The sequence below is a fragment of the Pseudochaenichthys georgianus genome, chromosome 14 (genome assembly GCF_902827115.2).
Source record: "Pseudochaenichthys georgianus chromosome 14, fPseGeo1.2, whole genome shotgun sequence".
Taxonomy (NCBI): Eukaryota; Metazoa; Chordata; class Actinopteri; order Perciformes; family Channichthyidae; genus Pseudochaenichthys; species Pseudochaenichthys georgianus.
This window is the reverse complement of record NC_047516.1, coordinates 15,859,527-15,885,564: the sequence shown is the minus strand read 5'-3', so window position 1 is coordinate 15,885,564 and position 26,038 is coordinate 15,859,527. Positions and strand designations below refer to the sequence as shown.

General features: G+C 40.9%; 7 protein-coding genes and 1 pseudogene across 9 annotated transcripts; all 8 read right to left on the bottom strand.

Moving 5' to 3' along the window:
• Positions 1-619: 619 nt before the first annotated feature.
• On the bottom strand, positions 620-2,928 carry LOC117458378 (claudin-4-like). Of its 3 annotated transcripts, none has more exons than XM_034098805.1 (2): positions 1,672-2,928; positions 620-1,530 (listed from the first exon to the last, which is right to left on the bottom strand). In XM_034098805.1, the coding sequence occupies exons 1-2, from the start codon at positions 2,281-2,283 to the stop codon at positions 1,321-1,323; spliced, it is 822 nt and encodes a 273-aa protein (XP_033954696.1). In that variant the 5' UTR covers positions 2,284-2,928; the 3' UTR covers positions 620-1,320. The 3 variants fall into 3 exon arrangements, with proteins under 3 accessions (XP_033954696.1, XP_071061577.1, XP_071061578.1); XM_071205476.1 differs by having other exon boundaries at positions 620-1,383; XM_071205477.1 differs by having other exon boundaries at positions 620-2,303; positions 2,344-2,356.
• A 1,349-nt stretch (positions 2,929-4,277) lies between these two features.
• Positions 4,278-6,019, bottom strand: LOC117458090 (claudin-4-like). Its single transcript, XM_034098341.1, has one exon. The coding sequence runs from the start codon at positions 5,540-5,542 to the stop codon at positions 4,910-4,912; it is 633 nt and encodes a 210-aa protein (XP_033954232.1). The 5' UTR covers positions 5,543-6,019; the 3' UTR covers positions 4,278-4,909.
• Positions 6,020-7,111: 1,092 nt separating this feature from the next.
• On the bottom strand, positions 7,112-8,952 carry LOC117458005 (claudin-4-like; annotated as a pseudogene).
• A 469-nt stretch (positions 8,953-9,421) lies between these two features.
• On the bottom strand, positions 9,422-12,368 carry LOC117458671 (claudin-like protein ZF-A89). The gene is made up of 2 exons (XM_034099280.2): positions 11,759-12,368; positions 9,422-10,515 (listed from the first exon to the last, which is right to left on the bottom strand). Exons 1-2 carry the CDS (start codon positions 12,238-12,240, stop codon positions 9,942-9,944), a joined length of 1,056 nt encoding a protein of 351 aa, XP_033955171.2. The 5' UTR covers positions 12,241-12,368; the 3' UTR covers positions 9,422-9,941.
• A 129-nt stretch (positions 12,369-12,497) lies between these two features.
• Positions 12,498-13,865, bottom strand: LOC117458665 (claudin-like protein ZF-A89). The gene has a single exon (XM_034099273.2). The coding sequence runs from the start codon at positions 13,817-13,819 to the stop codon at positions 13,166-13,168; it is 654 nt and encodes a 217-aa protein (XP_033955164.1). The 5' UTR covers positions 13,820-13,865; the 3' UTR covers positions 12,498-13,165.
• Positions 13,866-15,293: 1,428 nt separating this feature from the next.
• LOC117458668 (claudin-like protein ZF-A89) lies at positions 15,294-16,070 on the bottom strand. The gene has a single exon (XM_034099276.2). It carries the CDS (start codon positions 16,046-16,048, stop codon positions 15,416-15,418), a length of 633 nt encoding a protein of 210 aa, XP_033955167.1. The 5' UTR covers positions 16,049-16,070; the 3' UTR covers positions 15,294-15,415.
• Positions 16,071-22,519: 6,449 nt separating this feature from the next.
• On the bottom strand, positions 22,520-23,481 carry LOC117458666 (claudin-like protein ZF-A89). The gene has a single exon (XM_034099274.2). The coding sequence runs from the start codon at positions 23,433-23,435 to the stop codon at positions 22,803-22,805; it is 633 nt and encodes a 210-aa protein (XP_033955165.2). The 5' UTR covers positions 23,436-23,481; the 3' UTR covers positions 22,520-22,802.
• Positions 23,482-24,653: 1,172 nt separating this feature from the next.
• Positions 24,654-25,430, bottom strand: LOC117458670 (claudin-like protein ZF-A89). The gene has a single exon (XM_034099279.2). The coding sequence runs from the start codon at positions 25,379-25,381 to the stop codon at positions 24,749-24,751; it is 633 nt and encodes a 210-aa protein (XP_033955170.1). The 5' UTR covers positions 25,382-25,430; the 3' UTR covers positions 24,654-24,748.
• Positions 25,431-26,038: the final 608 nt, after the last annotated feature.

The window sequence follows — 26,038 nt, the reverse complement described above, 5'->3', positions numbered from 1 at the left end:
TATTGTTGGGCAATTTTATCTTGCCGAGTCTGATGTGTGTACACTAATGACTAGATGAAAACTATGAGACAACCTGAATATATCAATCCTATGGTTGAGTTGCCAAACAGGTAGTCATGGATTACAGCCAAATATTGCTCAAACCTAAATCACTTTTTTTTTTATATTGACTTGTTTAGTGCAGTTTTATTTTTGCATTAGCCTACCTTACAACATGTATTTATTTCTTATCTATGTAGTTCCAATTGTATAGGTGTATGTCATGTATTAATCCAACACATATTATTCCTGAAGTAAAACTTAGCAGCTTTATAATATGACTAGATACTGCATATTTGAATAAGCAAAACGCACTGAAACTAAGTTTGAATGCTTTACAAACACACTGTGCATCTCACCCGGCTCACCTGTTGTAAACACACTCTCTGTCAAACCAGTTTGTCCTGTAGATTTAAAGGAAGAGGATTGAAAGGCCTGGGGATGCTGTGTACTCGAAAGGAAAGGCTCTTCTCAGGTCATTTGTGACATTTAGATCAGGGAAAAAATACTTTCTCAATCAAATTATATACATTTAAGTCATTTATTGAGAAGTTAACATACAATTATATAGTCACATGTGTACAAATAAAATACAAAACTTTTCACAGTTGCAACAAAAAGCAGAAGCTAAATCCAAAAAGTGTAACCTTTACATTTTAATAAGTTGAGTTTTTCATTGTCGTACAGCTCATCAAATTATCGCTCACATGAATAATAAAAATACAATCCAATCAATATAAATGAATGATAGAAAAAGGGCAAAAATATCTTGTTTCTTCATTTCTTATGTTGCATTCAAGTTACTGTGCATCAAGCAGAAACCAACAAACTAAAAAGTCTGAGGTAAAATTCATAAGACAGACGGATTCATTATCATTTTAGTGCATTGAAACAGTCAGAGCAAAAACTGGTACAGGTATAATGCTATACATCTTAAATTGAACTTGTTAAAATAATGGCAACGATCAATTCCATAAAACAAATGCATACTTACTTTCACCTACTTTTATTTGACACTGCACTTTGTTTTAGGTTCAGTTTAAGTGCACATAACAAGCTGCTATTCTCCTTCATATGGATGAATAGTTAAACTATACTTTTCCCGTTTGAACTCTAAAAAAAGCAACAAGGTGGAGTAAAAAAAAACGGTATGTAAATCCAATCAACTATTCTTCATCAGTAAACAGTCACACAAAAAGTAAAGTACCTCTTCTAAATCACCCTTAAAATAAAAATGTTTGTAATTTGTGGTAAACTTAAGTACGCATGTGTGATTTTATTTCATAGGTATGTCCTCGTTGGATTTGAGGATGCATCCTCATTGCCACTCTCAACTGATACATTCTCTTCTTCTGCTCGTTTTAGCTGAGACTTCGTAGACGGCACATCACTGTGTTCAGACTTTGCAGAGTCCAGTCTTTTCATCTGAGACTTTGTCGATGGGGCCCATGATTTTTCGGACTCCAGCCTCGAGCCCTGGTCCGGCTGGTCCTCCCAGGGTGGCCTTGTGTACAGAAGAGGTTTTGTTGATGAGCCTTGAGACCTTGGAAGACCTCCGACAGGCTGAGATGTTGCTGCTGGTACTCTTCTGCCTTGGGAACCTGGCTTGGTGGACCCGTTGGAGGAGCGGACCACCAAATAGCGGACAGAAGGGCTCTTGTCTGCTTCGTTTGCTTTGAGGGGGCATGCTGAGCTGATGAACAACCCCCCTCCCAGCATAAGCAGGATGGACGCTCCCCAGCCGATGTAGATGGAGGCTCCGATCTCCCTACGTTGAGCATCTATGGCGGCACTGTAGAATTTCTTCACCACAGACCCTGCCGCCCACGAGGTTGGGATCAAACACAGCAGCCCTGTTACAATCAAAACGACCCCTGCTGCTACAGCCACCTTGCCCTTAACCCCGCCTCGTTCCTCGTCCAAAAAACGCGTGCACTTCCCTCCGACGAAGGCCAGAATGAGGCCTGCGGCGCCCGTGGCGATGGCGAGGACGATGAGAGCCCTGGCCGCCTGTAGGTCTGCGCTGAGAGCAAGGAGAGAATCGTAAGGTTTACACTGGATCTGCCCCGTGCTCTGCACCACACAGGTCATCCAGATGCCCTCCCAGATGGTCTGCGAGGTGACGATGGTGGTTCCTACAAAGGCCGTGACCCGCCATGTTGGCATTATGCAGCTGGTGATAACCCCTGCCCAGCCCAGGAGGCACAAGGCGCTGGCCAGCATCTGCATCCCTGTGGAGGCCATGACGTCGAGGTGGAGGGGGGAATCCTCACAGACAGAAAGTGCTCTAAAGTTGCTATTCTTCTCTGTGGAGCTTCTTTTGCTCTAGCTCCTTGCGACTCTCCTCTTGTTTCTTTCTGTGTCAGTCTTTCTCAATGTGAAATGTTGCGTTTTTCACAGCCTCCATTTTGTTCTTGCCTGAGTTGTAATGTTGTATCAGTCCCAGGAATGCGAGTATTTCTGCTGTGCGTCCAGCCTCCAGCTGCTTTAACGCGACTCCAGGTGTGTCTGTGTTCAGCCTCAGTGTATTTGTTTACAGCCAGCTTGTCTTCTGTCTCTGTCCCTCCTACCTCATATCCATAAGGGCTGTCCCCTCCTCCCTCTCTCTTCTTATTTCTCTACCTGAGAGTGCTCTTTCTCGTCTGTCATCTGAGAGGCTGCCTGTGTGCTACTGCTCAGGTGTGGATGCACCACACCTACTCTACAGGGAAACAAAAGGGGGAGGAGGATGAGAGGAAAACAGAGAGGGCCAGAGAGAGAGAGAGGCAGCTGTGAAACTGTGACATCATCTATTCCCTCCCTCATTATCATGGTCTGACGAGATTATTTTGGAAACTAAAAGCTCTGGATGAAGCAGAAAGAATGATAGGCCTCTGGGAAATCATCATATTTATGAGATGCACATCTTATTGTTCACACACCATCTCCCTGCATACTCACTGAAAATGGATTGCAAATCTGATTCTATTCAGAAATGTAACACTTGTTGGGGCTCAGTGTGTGTGATTATACACATCCTGCGTGCACACATTCATGTAACAAAGGGAGAAAGATGTGAAACACATCTCCTGGGAGACAAAACCTGTTTCATTCTAGCAGTGGCCAGTATGTAGATAAACCTGTTTGAAACATGCAGAACCACTCCCCACTCACACACACACACACATGGAATTTGATCAAATCAATCACCTTTTTGACTACTAACTGTGCATTCACCACCCTCTCCAAAACCTCATCCTCCCCTGCCTCCAACCTCATCATTGATGGCCACTCCATCCCCTTCTCTGGCCAAGTTAAGAGCCTTGGTGTCATCCTGGACAGCTCCCTCTCATTTTCACCTCACATAAATAACATCACCCGGACTGCCTTCTTCCACATACGCAACATCTCCAGACTCCGCCCATCCCTTTCTCAATCGAACACTGAAGTCCTGGTCAATGCATTTGTCACGTCCCGCATCGACTACTGTAACGCCATCCTCTCAGGCATACCCACCAAGCTCATCAATAAACTACAAATCATACAGAACTCCGCAGCCCGGATCATCACCGGCACCAAGGCCTCCGAACACATCACCCCCATCCTCATCCAACTCCACTGGCTCCCTGTTCAATCCCGTATCAACTTCAAAAATAACCTGGCTGCCCCCCCCCTATCTGGCTGACCTTCTTCAGGAGTACACCCCCTCTCGCTCCCTCCGCTCCTCCTCTGCTGGTCTGCTGACCGTCCCCACCCCACGCCTCGTCACCATGGGTGCTCGGGCTTTTAGCTGCACTGCTCCCAGACTCTGGAACTCCCTCCCCCCGCACATCCGACAGTCAGACACAATCACCTTATTCAAATCCCAATTAAAAACCCACCTGTTCAAATCTGCTTACTCACTGTAGTGTAGCTTTTATTTTATTTATTTTTTTTATTTTTTTTAAAAGTACGGTGTCCTTGGGTGTCATGAAAGGCGCCTAAAAATAAAATGTATTATTATTATTATTATTATTCAGTGTTCTTGTCTCTATGTGATGGAAAATCTTCTAATGAGGCTTAAAATAAAGTTATGGGATATCTTTTTTGTGTCAATTAATATTTCCACGAACAAAGTAATTACTAAACTAAATATACCTTTTTTCGTAATATTATTTCTTCTCCATCATGCACATGTTTACAAAGAGGATCACTCCAACAAGATAATACAAATAAATAATACTACAAACAGACACACACACACAGTTATGGCTCATTCTTTTTATTTAGCAACATTTCTTTGGCTCGTAGCACACATTTTCACACAACCTGTTTACGAGGATTCTGTCATGAACACTTGAAAAAACAGATCCCATGCTCAGCAAGGCATTTGTCATAACTGAAAAAACAATACATTATAAATGACTTGCATTTTAACGTTATACATTAATACAGAGATAAAATCTGAAGACAATTATAACTTAAACAGATATTGTGAATCAGTCACATAATCATCAATCGTCTAGTTTGATAGAGGGGTTAAAACATCAGTCTTAGACAGAAAATATGTAATACACAGGCAGCTTTAATATGGCATATTTTAAATCTCACACATCATGGAGTGCGTGAGAGTATTTTACAAATGAATAGTATACAATTGTGTCAATACTGGTGTGTATTCACATATAGAGAAATACAAAACTGCAAATATTCTAAACTTTCTAAAGACAACAACTTGCGTCCAAAAGACCCATGCTAAAGCCACACACTCATCATTATTTACTTGAACACATTATGAGCATTGTCATTCTAGATGGCTGACTTAACTTCATGGGTCAAACAGAAAGGGAAACATAGATAAACTCTTATTTCTTTAAAACAGATTGTCCCAATTCTGCTTCCTGCTGTAGATCTAAACGTAGGCCTTGCTGCTGTGCTCAGAGCGAGTCTTGGCGTACTTCACATCGTAGTCCTTCTCAACTCTGGGGGGACAGGAGCTGCAGAGGAGCCCCCCGCCCAGGATCAGCAGCCCTGCGGAGGCCCAGCCGAGGTACAGCGAGGCCCCCAGTTCCCTCCTCTGAGCGTTGGACATGACGGGGTTGTAGAAATCACGAATGACGGTGTTGGCAGTCCAGCAGATGGGGATCAGCACCATGACGCCTGCGATGATAAAGATAATTCCTGAAGCGATGGCCACTTTGCTCTTCTCCGTTTCGTCTTCTATAAAGTTGGTGCACTTGCCCCCTGCCAAGCCGAGAATGAGCCCAAAGAAGCCTGCGATGATAGCGATGATGACGAGTGCCCTGGAAGCCTGGAGGTCTTGAGGCAAAGCCAGCATGGAGTCGTAGATTTTGCACTGCATCTGGCCCGTGCTCTGGGTCACACAGTTCATCCACAAACCCTCCCAGATCACCTGAGCAGTGACGATGTTGGCACCGATGAAGGCTGTGACTTTCCAGGTGGGAAGAGCGCAGATGACGATGCTCCCCAAAAAGCCGATGATAGCCAGGATAAATCCGAAAATCTGTCTTCCACTGGACACCATGACGAAGCTCTGTCTGAAGACTGTGTTGCAGAGTGAGTTATTTATCTATGAGGCCGACAAAGGAGCCGGTCGAGGTTTGTATTGCCCACTTGAAGGAGAAGTTGAATGTGGCTGCCTCACTAACAGGTTTAGTTGTTGTGGGAGAAATCAGAGGAGGGTTTTACCGCGGTTTTCTCTCAGCTGAAACTAGTTTGTGAATAAATCTCACTTGACGAGATGCTTCTCAACCGACAGTGTGACGCAGGGGCCCCTTTAAAGGTAACATAACTGAAGAACATACACAGTCAAGCTATGTTTCCCTTAAAAACACAACCTAAATGTTAAATGATTCACTTGTAATTAGACAGTCTTTTGTTTGGAAGATACAAATTCTACAAGAGGGACCTACCATGTCTGACTGTATGTCAGTTTATTTTGATACATTTGAGAGGAAATTAGAGTGTTTTTCACACCTGTGAGACCACACAGTTTAAATGTATTACTAATGCTGTTTTTTCATTCATATAACTTTTAAATACAAAATAACTTCCTAAATCCACAAGTTAAGAATTTCCTCTTAAGAAATCAACATTTTCACAGTAGTTCTGAAATATGTGACATTCATTCACAGAGAATGTAAATGCTCAGAGTTCCACACTTCCTGCGTGATTACTGCCTATCGATACTGGTACAGAGTGATGACATGAAAGTGCTGAATGCTCACATGACAGCATTCCCCCATTTCCTTCTAGCAGGTGGAGGTCAGCCACAGAGCTCCACCTGTGGATGTGGTCAGTATTAACTGTCTTGCAGCAGCTATGTGTTGCATTGTGCTGCAAAGATTGTCCTTGAAGACAATATGACACTTTAGCACTTTGTGCTTTGTCGTGGCATTTAGGAGGAGCTGACTCATTGCAGTTTATCAAACTAAAGAAAATAAATGAATACTGAGGAAGTATTTTCTTCAGTCCTGCATATAAGACGAATCTGCAGTGAATCTGAAATGAAAATGTTCTTTCTTATAGAGTGGGATTTTACATTTTATCAAATTAAAATGTATCGCAACAGCAAGTGTATGTATATATGAATCAAGAACTGATACAATTTCTGTTTGTCCTTTGAATTTGATATGATAAAAAATAACTTAGCTGAACATGCTTATGTATAAATCCACATGTTTTTTAATCACAACATGTATTCAAATAATATCTGTGGAGGAAGAAAAGAAAAAAGTTCTGAATGTGAAACCTGACTCATGATTTTATTCAATGTGTGTTGAAAGAAAAGTACAACTAAATAAAAGGTGTTCTGATCATTTCCAAATAAGTAGCTTTAAATGTGCTGAAATATTAATATTTCACAATGTTAGTATGTATTGTGTCATATTGTTCCAGTTTTTCATTGAGGTTTATGATGTGTTTAATGTTCAAACCTATTTACTAAATTAAGAAACTCCGCTAGAATTAGAAATAAAGTTGTCTGGACTTCTTGAATTTGACGCTTGTGACACAGGCATCCTGAGGAATGAGTATTGATCTATCCAAATTAATTAATTAGAAAATGATCATTCTTTAACATGTCAACAGAAACTTAGACGTAAAATGGCATAATGCTCCACAGCTCAGTATGATGTATATTCAGAGAGTTGCGCTCAGGCAATATGGCTGACGCGTCAAACAACCTCACGTCTGGTTCTATAACATAAAACAAAAGCGATTGAGTGTCGGTGCTGGATACAGCGTTGGAGTAGGAAGATGGGTTTCTCTCCCCAGAGACGCAGCACATCACAGCACCGCCGAGCAGGAGCAGCATGGAGGAGGCCCAGCCGACGTAGATGGAGGAGCCCACCTCCCTCTTCTTGCCCGCAGTCACTGAGGGGTATTTGAAGGTTGAGATGGTTGCTACTGCCGACCATCTGACTGAAGCCAGGCACAGGACGCCAGCTAGGACACACAGAGCTCCACCGAGTAGATACACCTGAAAAAACAGAGGATAACAGTGATAATGAACATCAATGATCAGTGATTCTGTGCACTTCTGAAGTTGTTTGTGTAAGAATGATGAATAGCAGTACATATCTGTGTCAAGGTGGGTTTTATATAGGCCACAGTAGTAGTCAACAGACACACATTTCCAGCATTTGTCCAGTGTTGCAATAAATGCCAAAGTTTAGCCTTCCATGCACTGACCTAAACAGTGTACTCTACAGGCAGTTACTCAAATCAAAAATCAAAAGCAGAACATTTGGATGCAACTGAAATACATAATTTAAAGGGGATTTGAAGGTGTGGAGAAAAGCGTTTTGAAAAGAAGTGAAGAAACATTACAACGTTTAACTTTTGGTCTTGTGTTTTGTATTGATTGTGCAAATATTACAAAAAATAAGTAAAATCTTAGCCACTTTAACCCGACACTATTCCTATTCAGTGATTTCTACATAATTTTGTGTTTCTTCAAATTATCAAAATATTAAGATCATTATCCCTCACCCGGTGCCCTCCATTTTCATTGTTCTGGGACAGTAAAATGTTAAAAATTACTTTGCCATGATATACATTATTATCATCAATACAGTTTCCTTTCAGATCCCCAAACACCCATTCTTCATGATTTGAATTCAACTTCTGCACCTTTATTCATGAATGAAGAGGTGGTCGGAGGCTCTGAGGGATCAGGTGTGGCATCACTGCAGTTGTTTCCGCCTCCTCAGAGGGGCGTTAAAACGAAGCCCAGCAGGCCGGTGAAGATGGAGATCAGTGTGAGGGCACGTCCAGCCCGGATATCAGCGGTTTTGGTGATGGACGTGTGTCTACTGCACTCCATCTGCCCTGTGTCCTGAAGGATACAGTTTACCCACAGACCAGCCCACACCTAAGACAGAAACAAATTTGCCTCAATTTTGAACATTTATAGAAAAATGTACTATCAGCAGGTTGCTTGGTACCTCACATTGCAACTTTAAGTTTTAAATATGTTAAAGTCATGTTTTTACAGATTATATGCACAATTACATGTATTGGTGCATACTTCAGATTATTTTGGTATTTTATTTTTAGTCATGATGTTTAAGTTATATAGAGAAAACTGTGCTTTTTCAATGCAATGCAGCATTTTCATGTGTCAAAGTTTGCACGACTTTGACGTCTTCAAACTTTTTTGTTTAGCTGATTCAGAAATTATTATTTCAAGTGTACAAAGTGTATTTGTTTTAGTGAAAAAAAACACGGTTGATGATCAAATTTAACTTGCGAAAGTTTTTTGGGGGGTGACATAAAACTTATCTGAGATGCACAAAATCAACTCACCATTTGTGCCTTTGCTCCAACAAAAGATGTCCGACGCCACATCAGCAGTCCACATGTCAAACACACTGCTAAAACACCTATTTGAACCAGGGTCAAACCCCCGACTTGTAAACACTGCCCTGCCATTTGAAGACATTCAGTTATGAAGCAAAAAGCTAAAACCAAATCTAATTCACAAAATGTTCAACTGTGACCGTCTCTTTTCTTGGTTCTGCTGAAATAGATTGTAAGCAGCTCTGATCAGCTGTTGAGTTCAGAAGTCAGACGACACAAAGATATGTAAACATGGTACACATAGGGTACATTTACAAAGAGTATTCAAACACCACTGAGCTACAAACATAGCAAGTTCTTCAGGCTTTCAAACTGAAATGGCTGATAAAGAGAACAGGTTATCCTCGAGGTTACAATTACTTCTCTTTTCTTGCATCTAAACTTGAAAACATTATTCAGTTGTTTTAATAATGTTAGAGACAATAATGCAGACGTTTTTAAACAAATATACAAAGTGAATTTAATGGTTTGTTAACATAAAGACATACAAAGCATGTTGGCAAAGCATGCCAAACACATTGTTAAATTACTCAATACTAGGGGAAAAGATTTGAAAAAGTCTACCAGAGAAATGTTTAGTTTTTTTCCATGTAATTCAACTAATTTCACAACGAGTAAAAAATAACTTTTATCAAGATTGTTCTGTTTTAAGATTCTTAAAGCTATACCTCCACATATCATATTTCAAACGGATGACTCTTGCATCGTCTATACAGTGTTCTTCACAAATAAAAAATGATTACATAAACTCAGATCTCTGTATCAAACATCCTATAATATCACATTATACAATTATTGGCTCAACTTAACTTCATTTGTTCATCCTTCACTTTAAAAACAACCATACAAGTTGCATTCCCTGGTCATTCCATTATCTTTTCACTCCACATTTGCTACACACTAATTGACACAGATTAGAGATAAACTGTCATTATTGCATTTGACTAAGGTTGAATAACTCTAGATTAAGTCCATTACAGTAAACACATTACTGCACATATTCAACTACAGTATTTGACGAAAGGCGCCCTGTACTCTCCGTTTCTCTCTTCTCCTGGCCCTCAGCATCTGTAGGTGCTACACAGCACCCCTCCTCCAATGATGAGCAGAGCTCCAGACGCCCAGCCCACATATATGGAGGCCCCGAGCTCCCCCCTCCTCCCCGAGGTGGGCAGAGGATTGTAGAAACCTGTGATGATGCTGTGCGCCGACAAGCTGACAGGAATAACACACAGGAGGCCTGCTATAATAAACACCACACCTCCAGCCACGCCAATATTAGCTTTGTTCCGCCTGTCATCATCATAGAAGTTGGTGCAGCGGGCCCCGACCACAGTGAGCCCGATCGCCACCACGCAGACAGCGATGGAGACGCAGATCAGAGCCCTGGAAGCCTGCAGGTCTTGTGGTAAAGCCAGAACGGAGTCGTAGGCCTTACACTGAGATTGACCCGTGCTCTGGATGACACAATTCATCCATAAACCTTCCCAGAAGACCTGAGAGGTGATGATGTTTGCCCCAACAAAGGCCGTCACCTTCCACATGGGCAATCCGCAGATAAGGATGGTGCCAAAAAAGCCGATGATTCCCAAACACACACCAACAATTTGTGTCTGCATTCTGCCAAAAAACAAATCCAAGGCACGTATTTAAGTTTGCCACAAAGTCAAAGAGAGCAACAAAGTCCTCCTAGAGTTAAGCTGAAGATCATTTTTAATCACAAGCTTTGACCCGGCTGTAAACGCAGCAGTGGCTGTGTTTTGCTTTCTGGTTTTGCAATGCAGGTGTAAGAGCAAAAGGGAGGGGACTTGCAAGTTTGTGGATCAGGTTTCCTGCTTGTCCTGATTCCGGCTCACTGTGAATAAGTAGGAGGAGGAAGCGGTTAAAAAAAGCGCTCATGTATGAAAGACTGCTTTGTGACCCAAACAAAAGGCTTTACAGTTTTACGGATTGAAGTAACAAATGTAACAATTTTGAGTAAATGAAAACTTATATCTGCAGGTCAAACTTTAGCAATCACTTTAAATCCTGAGATTCTAAATAAATGCTTCAGTTTCAGAGAGCATCCTACCTGAATGACCACATAGTTTAGGGAACAAAAGAGTATCAAATTTCCCGTTAAGTAATGTTCAGTGTGACAAGCTAGACAAAGATATTTTCATGAGCATAAAGCTGGTTTAATTTACTGCAGAAACAATCTTCCTTATCAATACTGGAGGCAGTTGTGTTATATCTAAAACACTTATAAAGTCTGGGAAAAACTCTTTCCAAAGATCAAATCATGTCTTTGCTGGAAATATGAGGCCACAGCCAGCAGGTGGTTAGCTTTGCACAGCAGCAAGCAGCAACACAGCTAGCCCAGCCCTTTCAGCAGTAGGCCTTACATTCACCAACGTAGTTTTAGAGTATGTAGCAGATTTATTTGTGTCTAGACTAAATGTAGATTTAAAAGTGTAGCTTGCTAATTGACTTCAGGTGATAGGAGGCAGGTTGTTAACTTTAGAGAGCGCTTAGCTAGATTTTGAGCAAATAACTGAGGAGCCATCATACCCAAACCACCATTTTAAAACATCTATTCATTTAAACATGATGACCCACCTCCACAAAACAAGCAAGGTTATGGGTTCTTACAAAAGTAAAATGTATTCGAATTGAACAGTAGAAACACTTTAAAAATCATGAAGTTAACAGCATAAACATTATAGGTCAGTCCAGTTTCCTAGAGAAAGTATAGGCTCCTCCACTGGCTGCGGAGCGTGGGGCAGAGTATTTGGCTGAGTATCCGCTGTCCTTACTCTTCAGGCACTGGCAGCAAAGAAGTGCACCTCCAATCAGCATAAGTACTGATGCTCCCCAGCCGATGAAAAGCGCGGCTCCCAGCTCCCTCCTCTGAGCGTCGTTCATAATGGGGTTGTAGAAGTTTCGGATGACAGTGTTGGCAGACCAGGACACAGGGATGATGCACAGGATACTACTCACGAGGAAGAACACTCCTGCAGCAATGGCTACTTTACTCTTGGCCTCCTCATCTTCAATGCAGTTGGTGCATTGTCCCCCTACAACAGCTAGCATGATTCCCATTAAGGCCACCAAGATGGAGATCACAACCAGGGCGCGGGCAGCTTGAAGGTCGAGGGGCAGAGCCAGCACGGAGTCGTAGACCTTGCACTGCATCTGGCCAGTGTTCCACTGCATCACGCAGTTCATCCACAGGCCCTCCCAATAGGTCTGCGCCGTCACAAGGTTGTTTCCAATTAAATGACTCACCTTCCACATGGGCAGAGCACAGATGATGATGTCTCCAAGAAAGCCGATGATTGCCAGGAAGATGGCCAAAATCTGGAGACCTGCAGATGCCATGTTTCCTCTCTCGTCAAGCAGAAGCAACAATGTCTCACGTGAAGCAGAAGCTAGGGAAATGTAGCTGTTAAAGATCTCACCTGCAGCTTTTATACCCACATGGTAGGCTGTGGTATCTCCTGATTGGATGTTCAAAATTGTTAATTGAAAACACCTGTGCTCATTAAGACAGTGTCAGGCACCGATTGGAAGTAGAAATTAATGTGAGGGTTACACTTTTTTTTAAAGTTTAGCGTTTAATACAAATATAAACTCAATACATTCTGAAATACCTCAACCAATTCCCAACAATGATTTATATATTAATCTACAATGTTATTATTTTTTCTCTTAATGTTTTTCAGACAAAGATATTTTCAACAGCGTAAAGCTGGTTTAATTTACTGCAGAGAGAATCTTCCTTATCAATACTGGAGGCAGTCGTTTTATATCTTAAACACTTAGTTATAAAGTGTGGGAAATACACTCTTTCCAAAGATCAAATCATGTCTTTGCTGGAAATATGAGGCCACAGCCAGCAGGTGGTTAGCTTTGCACAGCTAGGCTCTTTGCTAAGCTAAGCAGCAACACAGCTAGCCCGGCCCTTTCAGCAGTAGGCCTTACATTCACCAACGTAGTTTTAGAGTATGTAGCAGATTTATTTTTGTCTAGACTAAATGTAGATTTAAAAGTATAGCTTGCTAATTGACTTCAGGTGATAGGAGGCAGGGTGTTAACTTTAGAGAGCGCTTAGCTAGATTTTGAGCAAATAACTGAGGAGCTATCATAACCAAACCACCATTTTAAAACATCTATTCACTTAAACATGATGATCCACCTCCACAAAACAAGCAAGGTTATGGGTTCTTACAAAAGTCAAATGTATTCGAATTAAACAGTAGAAATACTTTAAAAATCATGAAGTTAACAGCATAAACATTATAGGTCAGTCCAGTTTCCTAGAGAAAGTATAGGCTCCTCCACTGGCTGCGGAGCGTGGGGCAGAGTATTTGGCTGAGTATCCGCTGTCCTTACTCTTCAGGCACTGGCAGCAAAGAAGTGCACCTCCAATCAGCAGAAGTACTGATGCTCCCCAGCCGATGAACAGCGAGGCTCCCAGCTCCCTCCTCTCAGCATTATTCATAATGGGGTTGTAGAAGTTTCTGATGACAGTGTTGGCAGACCAGGACACAGGGATGATGCACAGGATACTACTCACGATGAAGAACACTCCTGCAGCAATGGCTACTTTACTCTTGGCCTCCTCATCTTCAATGCAGTTGGTGTATTTCCCCCCTACAACGGCTAGCATGATTCCCATTAAGGCCACCAAGATGGAGATCACAACCAGGGCGCGGGCAGCTTGAAGGTCGAGGGACAGAGCCAGCACGGAGTCGTAGACCTTGCACTGCATCTGGCCAGTGTTCCACTGCATCACGCAGTTCATCCACAGGCCCTCCCAATAGGTATGTGCCGTGATAATGTTGCTTCCAATGAAAGCAGACACCTTCCACATGGGCAGAGCACAGATGATGATGTCTCCAAGAAAGCCGATGATTGCCAGGATGATGGCCAAAATCTGGAGACCTGCAGATGCCATGTTTTCTCTCTCGTCAAGCAGAAGCAACAATGTCTCACGTGAAGCAGAAGCAAGAAGGAAATGTAGCTGTTAAAGATCTCACCTGCAGCTTTTATACCCACATGGTAGGCTGTGGTCTCTCCTGATTGGACGTTCAAAATTGTTAGAATTGAAAACACCTGTGCTCATTAAGACAGTGTCAGGCACCGATTGGAAGTAGAAATTAATGTGAGGGTTACACTTTTTTTTAAAGTTTAGCATTTAATACAAATATAAACTCAATACATTCTGAAATACCTCAACCAATTCCCAACAATGATTTATATATTAATCTACAATGTTATTATTTTTTCTCTTAATGTTTTTCAGACAAAGATATTTTCAACAGTGTAAAGCTGGTTTAATTTACTGCAGAGAGAATCCTCCTTATCAATACTGGAGGCAGTCGTTTTATATCGCCCGAAGGTCCCCGCCGACGGGGACCCTGATTTTTTTTATACACACTCACACAAATATTTTTAATATTTTTTTAAGAATCTTTTTTTTTTATTTACATTTTTTAATTTTTTTTTTTTTTAATGGAATGAATACCTATAGTGATTATTCAATGTAATACAATGATTTTTATAGTCTGGTATCTGAAAAAGGTCAAATGGCACTGATGGGCCCAAATGGGCCCAAATGTGCCCAAAGCTTATTCCGCCTGAACTTTATTTTCATAAACCTCTCTAAAAAGGTCAAATGTCACTTGTTTTGCCTCAATCTTGATACAGGGTACTTATGTTATAATTTGGATTCCTAAAGCTTTTAGGCTACTAACCCATCATTCAAGGTTGGTCTTCACTATAAGTAATGGGTTTTCTTTAGGCGGAGACAGGAATTTACATTTTTTTGCTATGTTCCATCTGAATTTACTCTGACACAGAAACATCTATATTGATTCTGACACTTCTACATCCAACTCACAGATGTAACCTTGCTTTGATAACAAAAAGTATTCATATAAACCTTTTAGAAGTGAAGTTACAGTCATTTGTTCTGGGAATGTCATTTTCGAGCCTGAAACCTGAAAAACAGGCTCGGGGTTTAACAGGTTAAACACTTAGTTATGAAGTGTGGGAAATACACTCTTTCCCAAGATCAAATCATGTCTTTGCTGGAAATATGAGGCCACAGCCAGCAGGTGGTTAGCTTTGCACAGCTAGGCTCTTTGCTAAACTAAGCTAAGCAGCAACACAGCTAGCCCAGCCCTTTCAGCAGTAGGCCTTATATTCACCAACGTAGTTTAGACTATAGCAGATTTATTTTTGTCTAGACTAAATGTAGATTTAAAAATATAGCTTGCCAATTGACTTCAGGTGATAGAAGGCAGGTTGTTAACTTTGGAGCGCTAAACTAGATTTTTGAACAAATAACTGAGGAGCTATCATAACCAAACCACCATTTGAAAACCTCTATTCACTTAAACATGATGATCCACCTCCACAAAACAAGCAAGGTTATAAGTTCATAAAAAAGTAAAATTTATTAAAAATTAAACAGCATAAACACTTTAAAAATCATGAAGTTAACAGCATAAACATTATAGGTCAGTCCAGTTTCCTAGAGAAAGTATACTCAAACGTAGGCTCCTCCACTGGGTGCGGAGGGTGGGGCAGAGTATTTGGCTGAGTATCCGCTGTCCTTAGTCTTCGGGCACTGGCAGCAAAGAAGTGCACCTCCAATCAGCATAAGTCCTGATGCTCCCCAGCCGATGAACAGCGCGGCTCCCAGCTCCCTCCTCTGAGCGTCGTTCATAATGGGGTTGTAGAAGTTTCTGATGACAGTGTTGGCAGACCAGGACACAGGGATGATGCACAGGATACTACTCACGATGAAGAACACACCTGCAGCAATGGCTACTTTACTCTTGGCCTCCTCATCTTCAATGCAGTTGGTGCATTTTCCCCCTGCAACGGCTAGCATGATTCCCATTAAGGCCACCAAGATGGAGATCACAACCAGGGCGCGGGCAGCTTGAAGGTCGAGGGGCAGAGCCAGCATGGAGTCGTAGACCTTGCACTGCATCTGGCCCGTGCTCTGCTTTACGCAGTTCATCCACAGGCCCTCCCAATAGGTCTGTGCTGTGATAATGTTGCTTCCAATGAAAGCAGACACCTTCCACATGGGCAGAGCACAGATGATGATGTCTCCAAGAAAGCCGATGATTGCCAGGAAGGTGGCCAAAATCTGGAGACCTGCAGATGCCATGTTTTGTCTCTCGTCAAGCAGAAGCTAGAAGGAAATGTAGCTGTTAGAGATCTCACCTGCAGCTTTTATACCCACATGGTAGGCTGTGGTCTCTCCTGATTGGATGTTCAAAATTGTTCAAATTGAAAACACCTGTGCTCATTAAGAGAGTGTCAGGCACCAACCCTGTCTCCTAAAAATTACGTTCCCACAGAACTAAACTGCATTCTGAATTACGTTTAGCTAGAAACGTATTTTCTCCCACGTTACGTTTGTTATGAACGTATCTCAAATACGTTTATTTTCTACATATCTTCTAGAAACATATTTTCTCCCACGTTACGTTCCTAATGAACGTATCTTAAATACGTTTATTTTCTACATATCTTTGCCATTTATTGTCTTGCTTATAATAATGATAATAGTCATTTATAAATATCATTTTAGAGCACACCTTTGAAATCGAGAATCGGGCTCGATATAAGCCTATGGTTAAATTAAAATCAGTAGGCGAGGCTGTAATTTCGCCAGCTGTTACTCTCATGAGTGAGAAAGAAAATAATAGTTTTAACATGACAAAAAGCTGCTGTGTCGTTTATTGCACCTCAAACATTAAAACAAATCCAGAGTTACGTGTTTCTGTACTTCCTCTAAGAAGAAAGTACAGTAACAGAAGAGGCTTGTTTGAGACACATTGCGGCTCGCCTCGAATAGACGAGAGTAGCCGATCGCAGCCGGGGGAGGTGTCAAAAAGTAGTGATGGCGAGATGAAGCCTTATGAAGCTTTGAAGCTTTCCAGCCAATTGGTTCGCAAAAGGGTTCATCTCATGAGGCTTCATCATGGGCTTCATTTGAACACAAACCCCCTGTTGGTCAAAGTGTGTAAAACAGGCAGATTGGACATCTCAACAGTGTGCTGTATCTCATACCGAGTTCCCATTGAGTAAAGCCTTAGAATAACTCTAAACAACGAACATTTAATCATATTTTCATGTTAACAATATTGTTTTTATTCCAGTTGAATGATTGTGATTGAAAAGCCTAAGGAGGCTCGTAAACATTGCAAAGAGGGATTTGTATAGTATTCCTTAATAATATTCATAAACTTAACCATGTTGTAGCCTGAGAAAGGCTAAACCATATCAAAGAATACATTTAGTAACTACATTATCTCATTTAGCTGTAGCTTTTATAAACAACAACAAATACGTATTGACTAGTCCTTGAACCAGAGACCCTGCGGTCGTGAGTCAACTGCTTTCCAGCTGAGCCGCAGCACACACGCTGAATCTCACTGAAAACACTGCAGCATATTTATTCATTTATTTATTCATGTTTTTATTCCTACATTTATTTATGCTTGTATCTATTTATACTTATGACATGTTCCTATATCTATATAAGTGAGGGTCTGAGCTCTCTTGATTCCATCGTGTCACCGGGCCCGGGTACAGGAGGGGTATGGTTCTTATTATACATCCAGGTATTATGAGCGTTGTGGTTCAACGGTTCAACCGATCTGAATCGCTTCCTGAAGCAGTCACGTGGTATCGACAGGCAGCGAGGCTTCGTTTGTCATCGATGACGTCACTGGCCCAAAACGATACAAGCCTCGATACATGCTTCACAAAAAGCTTCGGGGATTACCCGACACACGCTCCGAAGCCTCGGCGCAATACGTAACATCACTATCAAAAAGCTCGTCTTAAATCGGACAGCTCGGAGTCGGCTTGACTGGCTGGGTTTGCAATGGCGGAAATTCCATTGTATCCACTGTAGACAAAGGTGATCTCCATTGCTTTATATAGGTTTGTTAATTCAGTCATGATGATGAACCACACCAGTGACTGGGTTCCATAATTAGAAATGCTCCTCCCTCTTAATGTTTGGAAAAACTGATAGGTGGACAGGCTACAAATGATCAGTCCCTTCAGATCCGCACACATGAAGCTTCATGAGCATGCATTGAACAGACCTGCTGCTGTGTTAATTCTTTAGCTGCCACTTTAAGCTTTATGATTTTAAATGATGTATTCAATAAATAAGGTTAAACCAAATCATTACATTACAATAGATTTTATTTTAATGATTTGGTTTAACTTAAAGAGAAACGTTATTGCTATTGCACATAGTACAGGTACTGAGACAACGAAATGCAGTTTAGCTTCTAACCAGGTGCAACAAGCAGTGAAGTGGAAAGTAATGTACACAATCTACAGAATAACATATCGAATGAATTGAATGATGAATAAACAGTGGGGTATGAATACACTAGATATCAGCCTGTGAGCAGTATGAACAGTGTGTATGAATATGCTAAGATATATAAAGTATGAAAACGGTAAGCAGTATAGTATAAAATAATATAGATATTCATTTCATGATGATAAACATTGTGGAACAATGATGAAAAATGGGAATGGATGTGGCGACGTAAAACTGACACAAAACAACAACAAACTTTTGCCAGCCAATTGGAGAGTTTCATCAGCAGCACGTGGTAAAAACCACCAATGAGCGCTCAGCTCGAGATACCAGCGAGCCGTTTCCCATCAAGCATTTCGCTTCCGCAGCTCGTGGAGAGCAACTGCGCCAACTCGCCTCGCCTCGCTCTCAAGGCTGCGGGGCGTCTTTGTCCCGCGAGATTTCAAAGTCTCATGTGGGCGAGCCTCCAGAGCAAGTCGGACAAAATGACTAACCATCATGCAACGCACTAGCAAGACGTTGATCGCAACTGCGCAGGTCTGCGCAGGTCTTGCTTGTCTCAAACAAGCCTGTTCTCTATGGCACGTCTCTACTGGGAATTGTAGTTTTAAAAGACGTTTTCCCCAAATGTAGAAGTTGACAGTATTAAACTGTGTACAGCCCTGGAGGTTTAGGCGATAGGAAACACATTGGTGTGTACACATTTAAAACATGTAATTACTAAATGGGTGAAAATCGCTTGTATCCATAATGGGCAGCATTAATATATACCCACACGACAGCTCATTGTTACTTTGTTATTCTACTCCACTACAATTCAGAGGTTAACCTGGTATTTTTACTTCACTACATTTAGTTTAGTTACTTTGCAGATTCTGATTAATGATGTGAAATATAAACAACCCTTAAAGCAGACTTTAGTTACACCTGAATACAATTCAGGGAAGGTGATTGTCAAGTGCCAACAATCAGGAGAGATATTTGATAGTTGGTGCTTGAGAAGACTAAACATTTATCTGCAGATCTTTATAAAGTATATTCATTCCTCGTTATTCTCTACTAATAGTTAATTAAAAACTGTATAATGGCTTTTTTGCACATCCCTTTCAAGATTTCAAGATTTTCTAAGGTGTATTGATCTTATACACAACTTGGGTCGCAGGTTCCTCAACAGCGCATTACAAGACATCTATCAATGTGTGTGTACTGTATACCTCCACCATTAAACTGTCATATTCTGCACATTTCTTATACTATCTACATACATAAGAGTATAATTAATGTGTATAATATCAGTTAAAATAGTGCTTCAACATAGTTAACATTGCACGAAAGCAATATTTTAGACGTTAAGTTTGTCAGGCTTAATATTCATCTGTAGATAGATACCCCCAAAGCTTTTTTCTTGTTTAAAAGAAGACCTTAACCTAAAGTATTCTTTAATGTGTTAATAAAGGTTAATTCGTTTTTCTGTTTTGCACATCCTCCTATGTGTACGGCACTAAACTGTTTTATTGTAGAGATCACTTAGTATCTTCTTGACTTTTTATATTCTATATAATATTTCTATCATTGACCTTCTACTTTCCCCCTATGAAAGTATGTACTCTTAATATTGTTTTAATCAAATAACATTATTCAACAAAAATAATTCAATAACATGCTTTAACCACTAGGCGGTGCACACAAGGTACACACAGCATACTAATAATAACTTTGTATTATTAGTGTAGGACACTTATGTATGTATAACATCTTAAAATGTGTAGTTTTATTCATGTTTTTACATAATTTTACAGGATATTGCTATACTATTTCTCATGCTTTACTTCTACACATTAATATCTGATTTGTAAAACATCACAGACAGAAAGGCATAGGCTATCCGTAATTTAATGGTAAGCTATTGAAATTGTGATTCCATAGATGTGTCTCCCATCACCCAAATCCCCTGACTATTCTCTCAACTCAGTATTTACATTCTGATATTCAAAGAAAATCAGTAATATCTTCTATCTATCTTCTATTGTCTATCAGCTGTGCACCGTTATGGTGTAAATATAACCTATATACCAATTGGATCAAATATAATAGTCAGCCGAATTACTATTGATACTGCAAGGAGACGTATTTTGTGAAAAGAAATTGAAGATGTTGTTTAATTGTTGATATATGTATGATCCACGTCAAGTATTCAGTTTTGGCAGCAGTTCTCCTGTTTGTCCAGAAGTCTTCTCATCAGGGCTCTATAAATAAAGAACTACGGCAGATGTGTAATATTTAATGCAGCCGAACCGTGTTTTACAATGCCGTTATATGTGATGACTTCCAAAGAGAAAAGCAAGAACACTCTGAATTAGGTATTATTTTATTTTTCGTTGTCGGATATCATATCTTATTAACACCATATCCCAGCGTGCATTGCGGCTAAAACATCCAATCAACGAGCTTCAAGCTGAGGATCTTGGGTAATCAGTTTAGTGGGTTTGTTGTGTGTATCGCTCGAAATGTCCCGTCTGTTTCCGGTGACTTTATTTACGGCTAAAAAGCCCAAGATTATAGAATTAAATGAATAAATAAAAACAAGGATAATTGTGTGTTATTGTTGAGTAAATAACAGTGTGTTATTTAGAAAAGAATAATAAATTAGAAGGAAAAGATTTAAAAAAATACATATTTCAGTATTTTGAGGCTCTGAGCCCCATTTCTTTTCCTCAAAGACAGAGCAAAAAGTCCGACATTATACGATTTAAAATAAAAACAAATAAATAAAAAGATAAAACACTGGCATGTAATTTACGTTAGAATAAATAGAATGGTTTTGAATAATAGATGAGAGTAAAATCTACTTCACTTTACAGCCCCGCCCACTTTTGGGGAAACCAACGCTGTCATTTGAACAGCGATCAAGCCTGAAGTCACAGAGCTCTTCTGATACTGTCCTTTCTTCTTAGAGGAAGTACAGAAACAAGTAACTCTGGATTTGTGTTAATGTTTGAGGTGCAATAAACGACACAGCAGCTTTTTGGCATGTTAAAACTATTATTGTTTGCCGTCTAATTCATGAGAGTAACAGCTGGCGAAATTACAGCCTCGCCTACTGATTTTAATTTAACCATATATCGAGCCCGATTCTCGATTTCAAAGGTGTGCTCTAAAATGATATTTATAAATAACTATCATCATTATTATAAGCAAGACAATAAATGGCAAAGATATGTAGAAAATAAATGTATTTAAGATCCGTTCATAACAAACGTAACGTGGAAGAAAATATGCTTCTCGAAGATATGTAGAAAATAAACGTATTTGAGATACGTTCATAACAAACGTAACGTGGGAGAAAATACGTTTCTAGCTAAACGTAATTGAGAATGCAGTTTAGTTCTGTGGGAACGTAATTTTTAGGAGACAGGGTTGCAACCACCGATTGGAGGAAGTAGAAATGAATGTGAAGGTTACTCATTTTTTTTTTTTTTATGTTTAGCCTTTAAAGGTGGGGTAGGTAATTTTGGAGAAACCAGCTCGAGTGCGCTACAATTTCAAAATAAACAGCCGGAAAAAATCTGCCACTTCCTTACAGAGCCACTCCAATACACACGAACGCGCACACGACCGATGAGGGCACGAGATACGGTTGTGCACAGATGGAAGGCTGACAGGCAGGTAGGCCATCCAGTTATTTTAGCCGGGCCGGCTAAAATGAATGGTCGTGCTTTTTACAGTACTACGGCTTCCACAGATGACATTTTATGGATTTTTGTCAAAGCACTTAAGATATTCATTGCTATCGGGATGTTAAGAGCATTCCATGGAATATAACAAAGTGTATCTCGAGCCGGTTTCTCAAACTTACCTAGCCCACCATTATTACAAATATAAACTCAATCAATACATTCTGAAATACCTCAACCAATTCCCAACGATTTATATATTAATCTACAATTCTCTCTTTCTTGCTAGACAAAGATTTTCAACAGTGTAAAGCTGGTTTAATTTACTGCAGAGAGAATCCTCCTTATCAATACTGGAGGCAGTTGTTTTATATCTAAAACACTTAGTTATAAAGTGTGGGAAATACACTCTTTCCCAAGATCAAATCATGTCTTTGCTGGAAATATGAGGCCACAGCCAGCAGGTGGTTAGCTTAGCACAGCTAGGCTCTTTGCTAAACTAAGCTAAGCAGCAACACAGCTAGCCCGGCCCTTTCAGCAGTAGGCCTTACATTCACCAACATAGTTTTAGAGTATGTAGCAGATTTATTTTTGTCCAGACTAAATGTAGATTTAAAAATATAGCTTGCCAATTGACTTCAGGTGATAGAAGGCAGGTTGTTAACTTTGGAGAGCGCTTAGCTAGATTTTTGAACAAATAACTGAGGAGCTATCATAAGTTAACCAAAACACAATTTTAAAACCTCTATTCACTTAAACATGATACACCTCCACAAAACAAGCAAGTTTATGGGTTCATAAAAAGGTAACATTTATTAAAAATTAAACACTTTAAAAATCATGAAGTCAACAGCATAAACATTATAGGTCAGTCCAGTTTCCTAGAGAAACTATACTCAAACGTAGGCTCCTCCACTGGGTGCGGAGGGTGGGGCAGAGTATTTGGCTGAGTATCCGCTGTCCTTACTCTTCAGGCACTGGCAGCAAAGAAGTGCACCTCCAATCAGCAGAAGTCCTGATGCTCCCCAGCCGATGAACAGCGCGGCTCCCAGCTCCCTCCTCTGAGCGTCGTTCATAATGGGGTTGTAGAAGTTTCGGATGACAGTGTTGGCAGACCAGGACACAGGGATGATGCACAGGATACTACTCACGATGAAGAACACACCTGCAGCAATGGCTACTTTACTCTTGGCCTCCTCATCTTCAATGCAGTTGGTGCACTTTCCCCCTGCAACAGCGAGCATGATTCCCATTAAGGCCACCAAGATGGAGATCACAACCAGGGCACGGGCAGCTTGAAGGTCGAGGGGCAGAGCCAGCATGGAGTCGTAGACCTTGCATTGCATCTGGCCCGTGCTCTGCTTTACGCAGTTCATCCACAGGCCCTCCCAATAGGTCTGTGCCGTGATAATGTTGCTTCCAATGAAAGCAGACACCTTCCACATGGGCAGAGCACAGATGATGATGTCTCCAAGAAAGCCGACGATTGCCAGGAACATGGCCAAAATCTGGAGACCTGCAGATGCCATGTTTCCTCTCTCGTCAAGCAGAAGCAACAATGTCTCAGGTGAAGCAGAAGCTAGGGAAATGTAGCTGTTAGAGATCTCACCTGCACCTTTTATACCCACATGGTCGGCTGTGGTCTCTCCTGATTGGTTGTTCAAAATTGTTCAAATTGAAAACACCTGTGCTCATTAAGAGAGTGTCAGGCACCGATTGGAGGAAGTAGAAATTAATTATGTGAAGGTTACTGATTTTTTTTTTTAATGTTTAGCCTTTAAAGGTGGGGTAGGTAATTTTGGAGAAACCAGCTCGAGTGCGCGACAATTTGAAAATAAACAGCCGGAAAAAGGTTGCCACTTCCTTACAGAGCCCCTCCTCCAACACACATGAACGCTTACATGACCGATGAGGGCACAAGATAAGTTTGTGCACAGATGGAAGGCTGACAGGCAGGTAGGCTTTCCAGTTATTTTAGCCGGGCCGGCTAAAAATGATTGGTCGTGCTTTTTACAGTACTACGGCTTCCACAGATGACATTTTATGTATTTTTTTTCAAAGCACTTAAGATATTCATTGCTATCGGGATGTTAAGAGCATTCCATGGAATATAACAAAAAGTGTATCTCGAGCCGGTTTCTCAAACTTACCTAGCCCACCTTTAATACAAATATAAACTCAATCAATACATATATTAATCTACAATATTATCTAACATTCTTTCTCTTGCTAGAAAAAGATATTTTCAACAGGGTAATGCTGGTTTAATTTACTGCAGAGAGAATACTCCTTATCAATACTGGAGGCAGTTGTTTTATATCTTAAACACTTAGTTATAAAGTGTGGGAAATACACTATTTCCCAAGATCAAATCATGTCTTTGCTGGAAATATGAGGCCACAGCCAGCAGGTGGTTAGCTTTGCACAGCTAGGCTCTTTGCTAAGCTAAGCAGCAACACAGCTATCCCGGCCCTTTCAGCAGTAGGCCTTACATTCACCAACATAGTTTTAGAGTATGTAGCAGATTTATTTTTGTCTAGACTAAATGTAGATTTAAAAATATAGCTTGCTAATTGACTTCAGGTGATAGAAGGCAGGTTGTTATCTTTGGAGAGCGCTTAGCTAGATTTCTGAACAAATAACTGAGGAGCCATCATAACCAAACCACTATTTTAAAACCTCTATTCACTTAAACATGATGACCCACTTCCACAAAAACAAGCAAGGTTATAAGTTCATAAAAAAGTAAAATTTATTAAAATAACAGTAGAAACACTTTAAAAAGCATGAAGTTAACAGCATAAACATTATAGGTCAGTCCAGTTTCCTGGAGAAAGTATATTCAAACGTAGGCTCCTCCACTGGGTGCGGAGGGTGGGGCAGAGTATTTGGCTGAGTATCCGCTGTCCTTAGTCTTCGGGCACTGGCAGCAAAGAAGTGCACCTCCAATCAGCATAAGTCCTGATGCTCCCCAGCCGATGAACAGCGCGGCTCCCAGCTCCCTCCTCTGAGCGTCGTTCATAATGGGGTTGTAGAAGTTTCTGATGACAGTGTTGGCAGACCAGGACACAGGGATGATGCACAGAATACTACTCACGATGAAGAACACACCTGCAGCAATGGCTACTTTACTCTTGGCCTCCTCATCTTCAATGCAGTTGGTGAATTTTCCCCCTGCAACGGCTAGCATGATTCCCATTAAGGCCACCAAGATGGAGATCACAACCAGGGCACGGGCAGCTTGAAGGTCGAGGGGCAGAGCCAGCATGGAGTCGTAGACCTTGCACTGCATCTGGCCCGTGCTCTGCTTCATACAGTTCATCCACAGGCCCTCCCAATAGGTCTGTGCTGTGATAATGTTGCTTCCAATGAAAGCAGACACCTTCCACATGGGCAGAGCACAGATGATGATGTCTCCAAGAAAGCCGATGATTGCCAGGAAGGTGGCCAAAATCTGGAGACCTGCAGATGCCATGTTTCCTCTCTCGTCAAGCAGAAGCAACAATGTCTCACGTGAAGCAGAAGCTAGGGAAATGTAGCTGTTAGAGATCTCACCTGCAGCTTTTATACCCACATGGTCGGCTGTGGTCTCTCCTGATTGGATGTTCAAAATTGTTCAAATTGAAAACACCTGTGCTCATTAAGAGAGTGTCAGGCACCGATTGGAGGAAGTAGAAATTAATTATTATGTGAAGGAGGTTACAGTTGTATCAAATGTTTAGCCTTAAATACAAATATAAACTCAATCAATACATTCTGAAATACCTCAACCAATTCCCAACAATGATTTATATATTAATCTACAATACTATCTAATATTTGTTCTCTTAATGCTTTTCAGACAAAGATATTTTCAACAGTGTAAAGCTGGTTTAATTTACTGCAGAGAGAATCTTCCTTATCAATACTGGAGGCAGTTGTTTTATATCTGAAACACTTAGTTATAAAGTGTAGGAAATACACAATTTGCCAACATCAAATCATGTCTTTGCTGAAAATTAGTGATGTTACGTATTGCGCCGAGGCTTCGAAGCGTGTGTCGGGTAATCCCCGAAGCTTTTTGTGAAGCTTGTATCGAGGATTGTATCGTTTTGGGCCAGTGACGTCACCGATGACAAACGAAGCCTCGCTG

Bases quoted from the DNA above. Each gene is read 5' to 3' on its own strand.
- LOC117458378 (XM_071205477.1), bottom strand. From the start codon at position 2,283: ATGGCCTCCACAGGGATGCAGATGCTGGCCAGCGCCTTGTGCCTCCTG.
- LOC117458090 (XM_034098341.1), bottom strand. From the start codon at position 5,542: ATGGTGTCCAGTGGAAGACAGATTTTCGGATTTATCCTGGCTATCATC.
- LOC117458671 (XM_034099280.2), bottom strand. From the start codon at position 12,240: ATGGCATCTGCAGGTCTCCAGATTTTGGCCATCTTCCTGGCAATCATC. The intron at 10,516-11,758 runs GGGAGCCGCGCT...ACGTGCCTTGGA, and splicing joins GACGCTCAGAGGAGGGAGCT to TTTGTTTTTTGGCAGAATGC.
- LOC117458665 (XM_034099273.2), bottom strand. From the start codon at position 13,819: ATGGCATCTGCAGGTCTCCAGATTTTGGCCATCATCCTGGCAATCATC.
- LOC117458668 (XM_034099276.2), bottom strand. From the start codon at position 16,048: ATGGCATCTGCAGGTCTCCAGATTTTGGCCACCTTCCTGGCAATCATC.
- LOC117458666 (XM_034099274.2), bottom strand. From the start codon at position 23,435: ATGGCATCTGCAGGTCTCCAGATTTTGGCCATGTTCCTGGCAATCGTC.
- LOC117458670 (XM_034099279.2), bottom strand. From the start codon at position 25,381: ATGGCATCTGCAGGTCTCCAGATTTTGGCCACCTTCCTGGCAATCATC.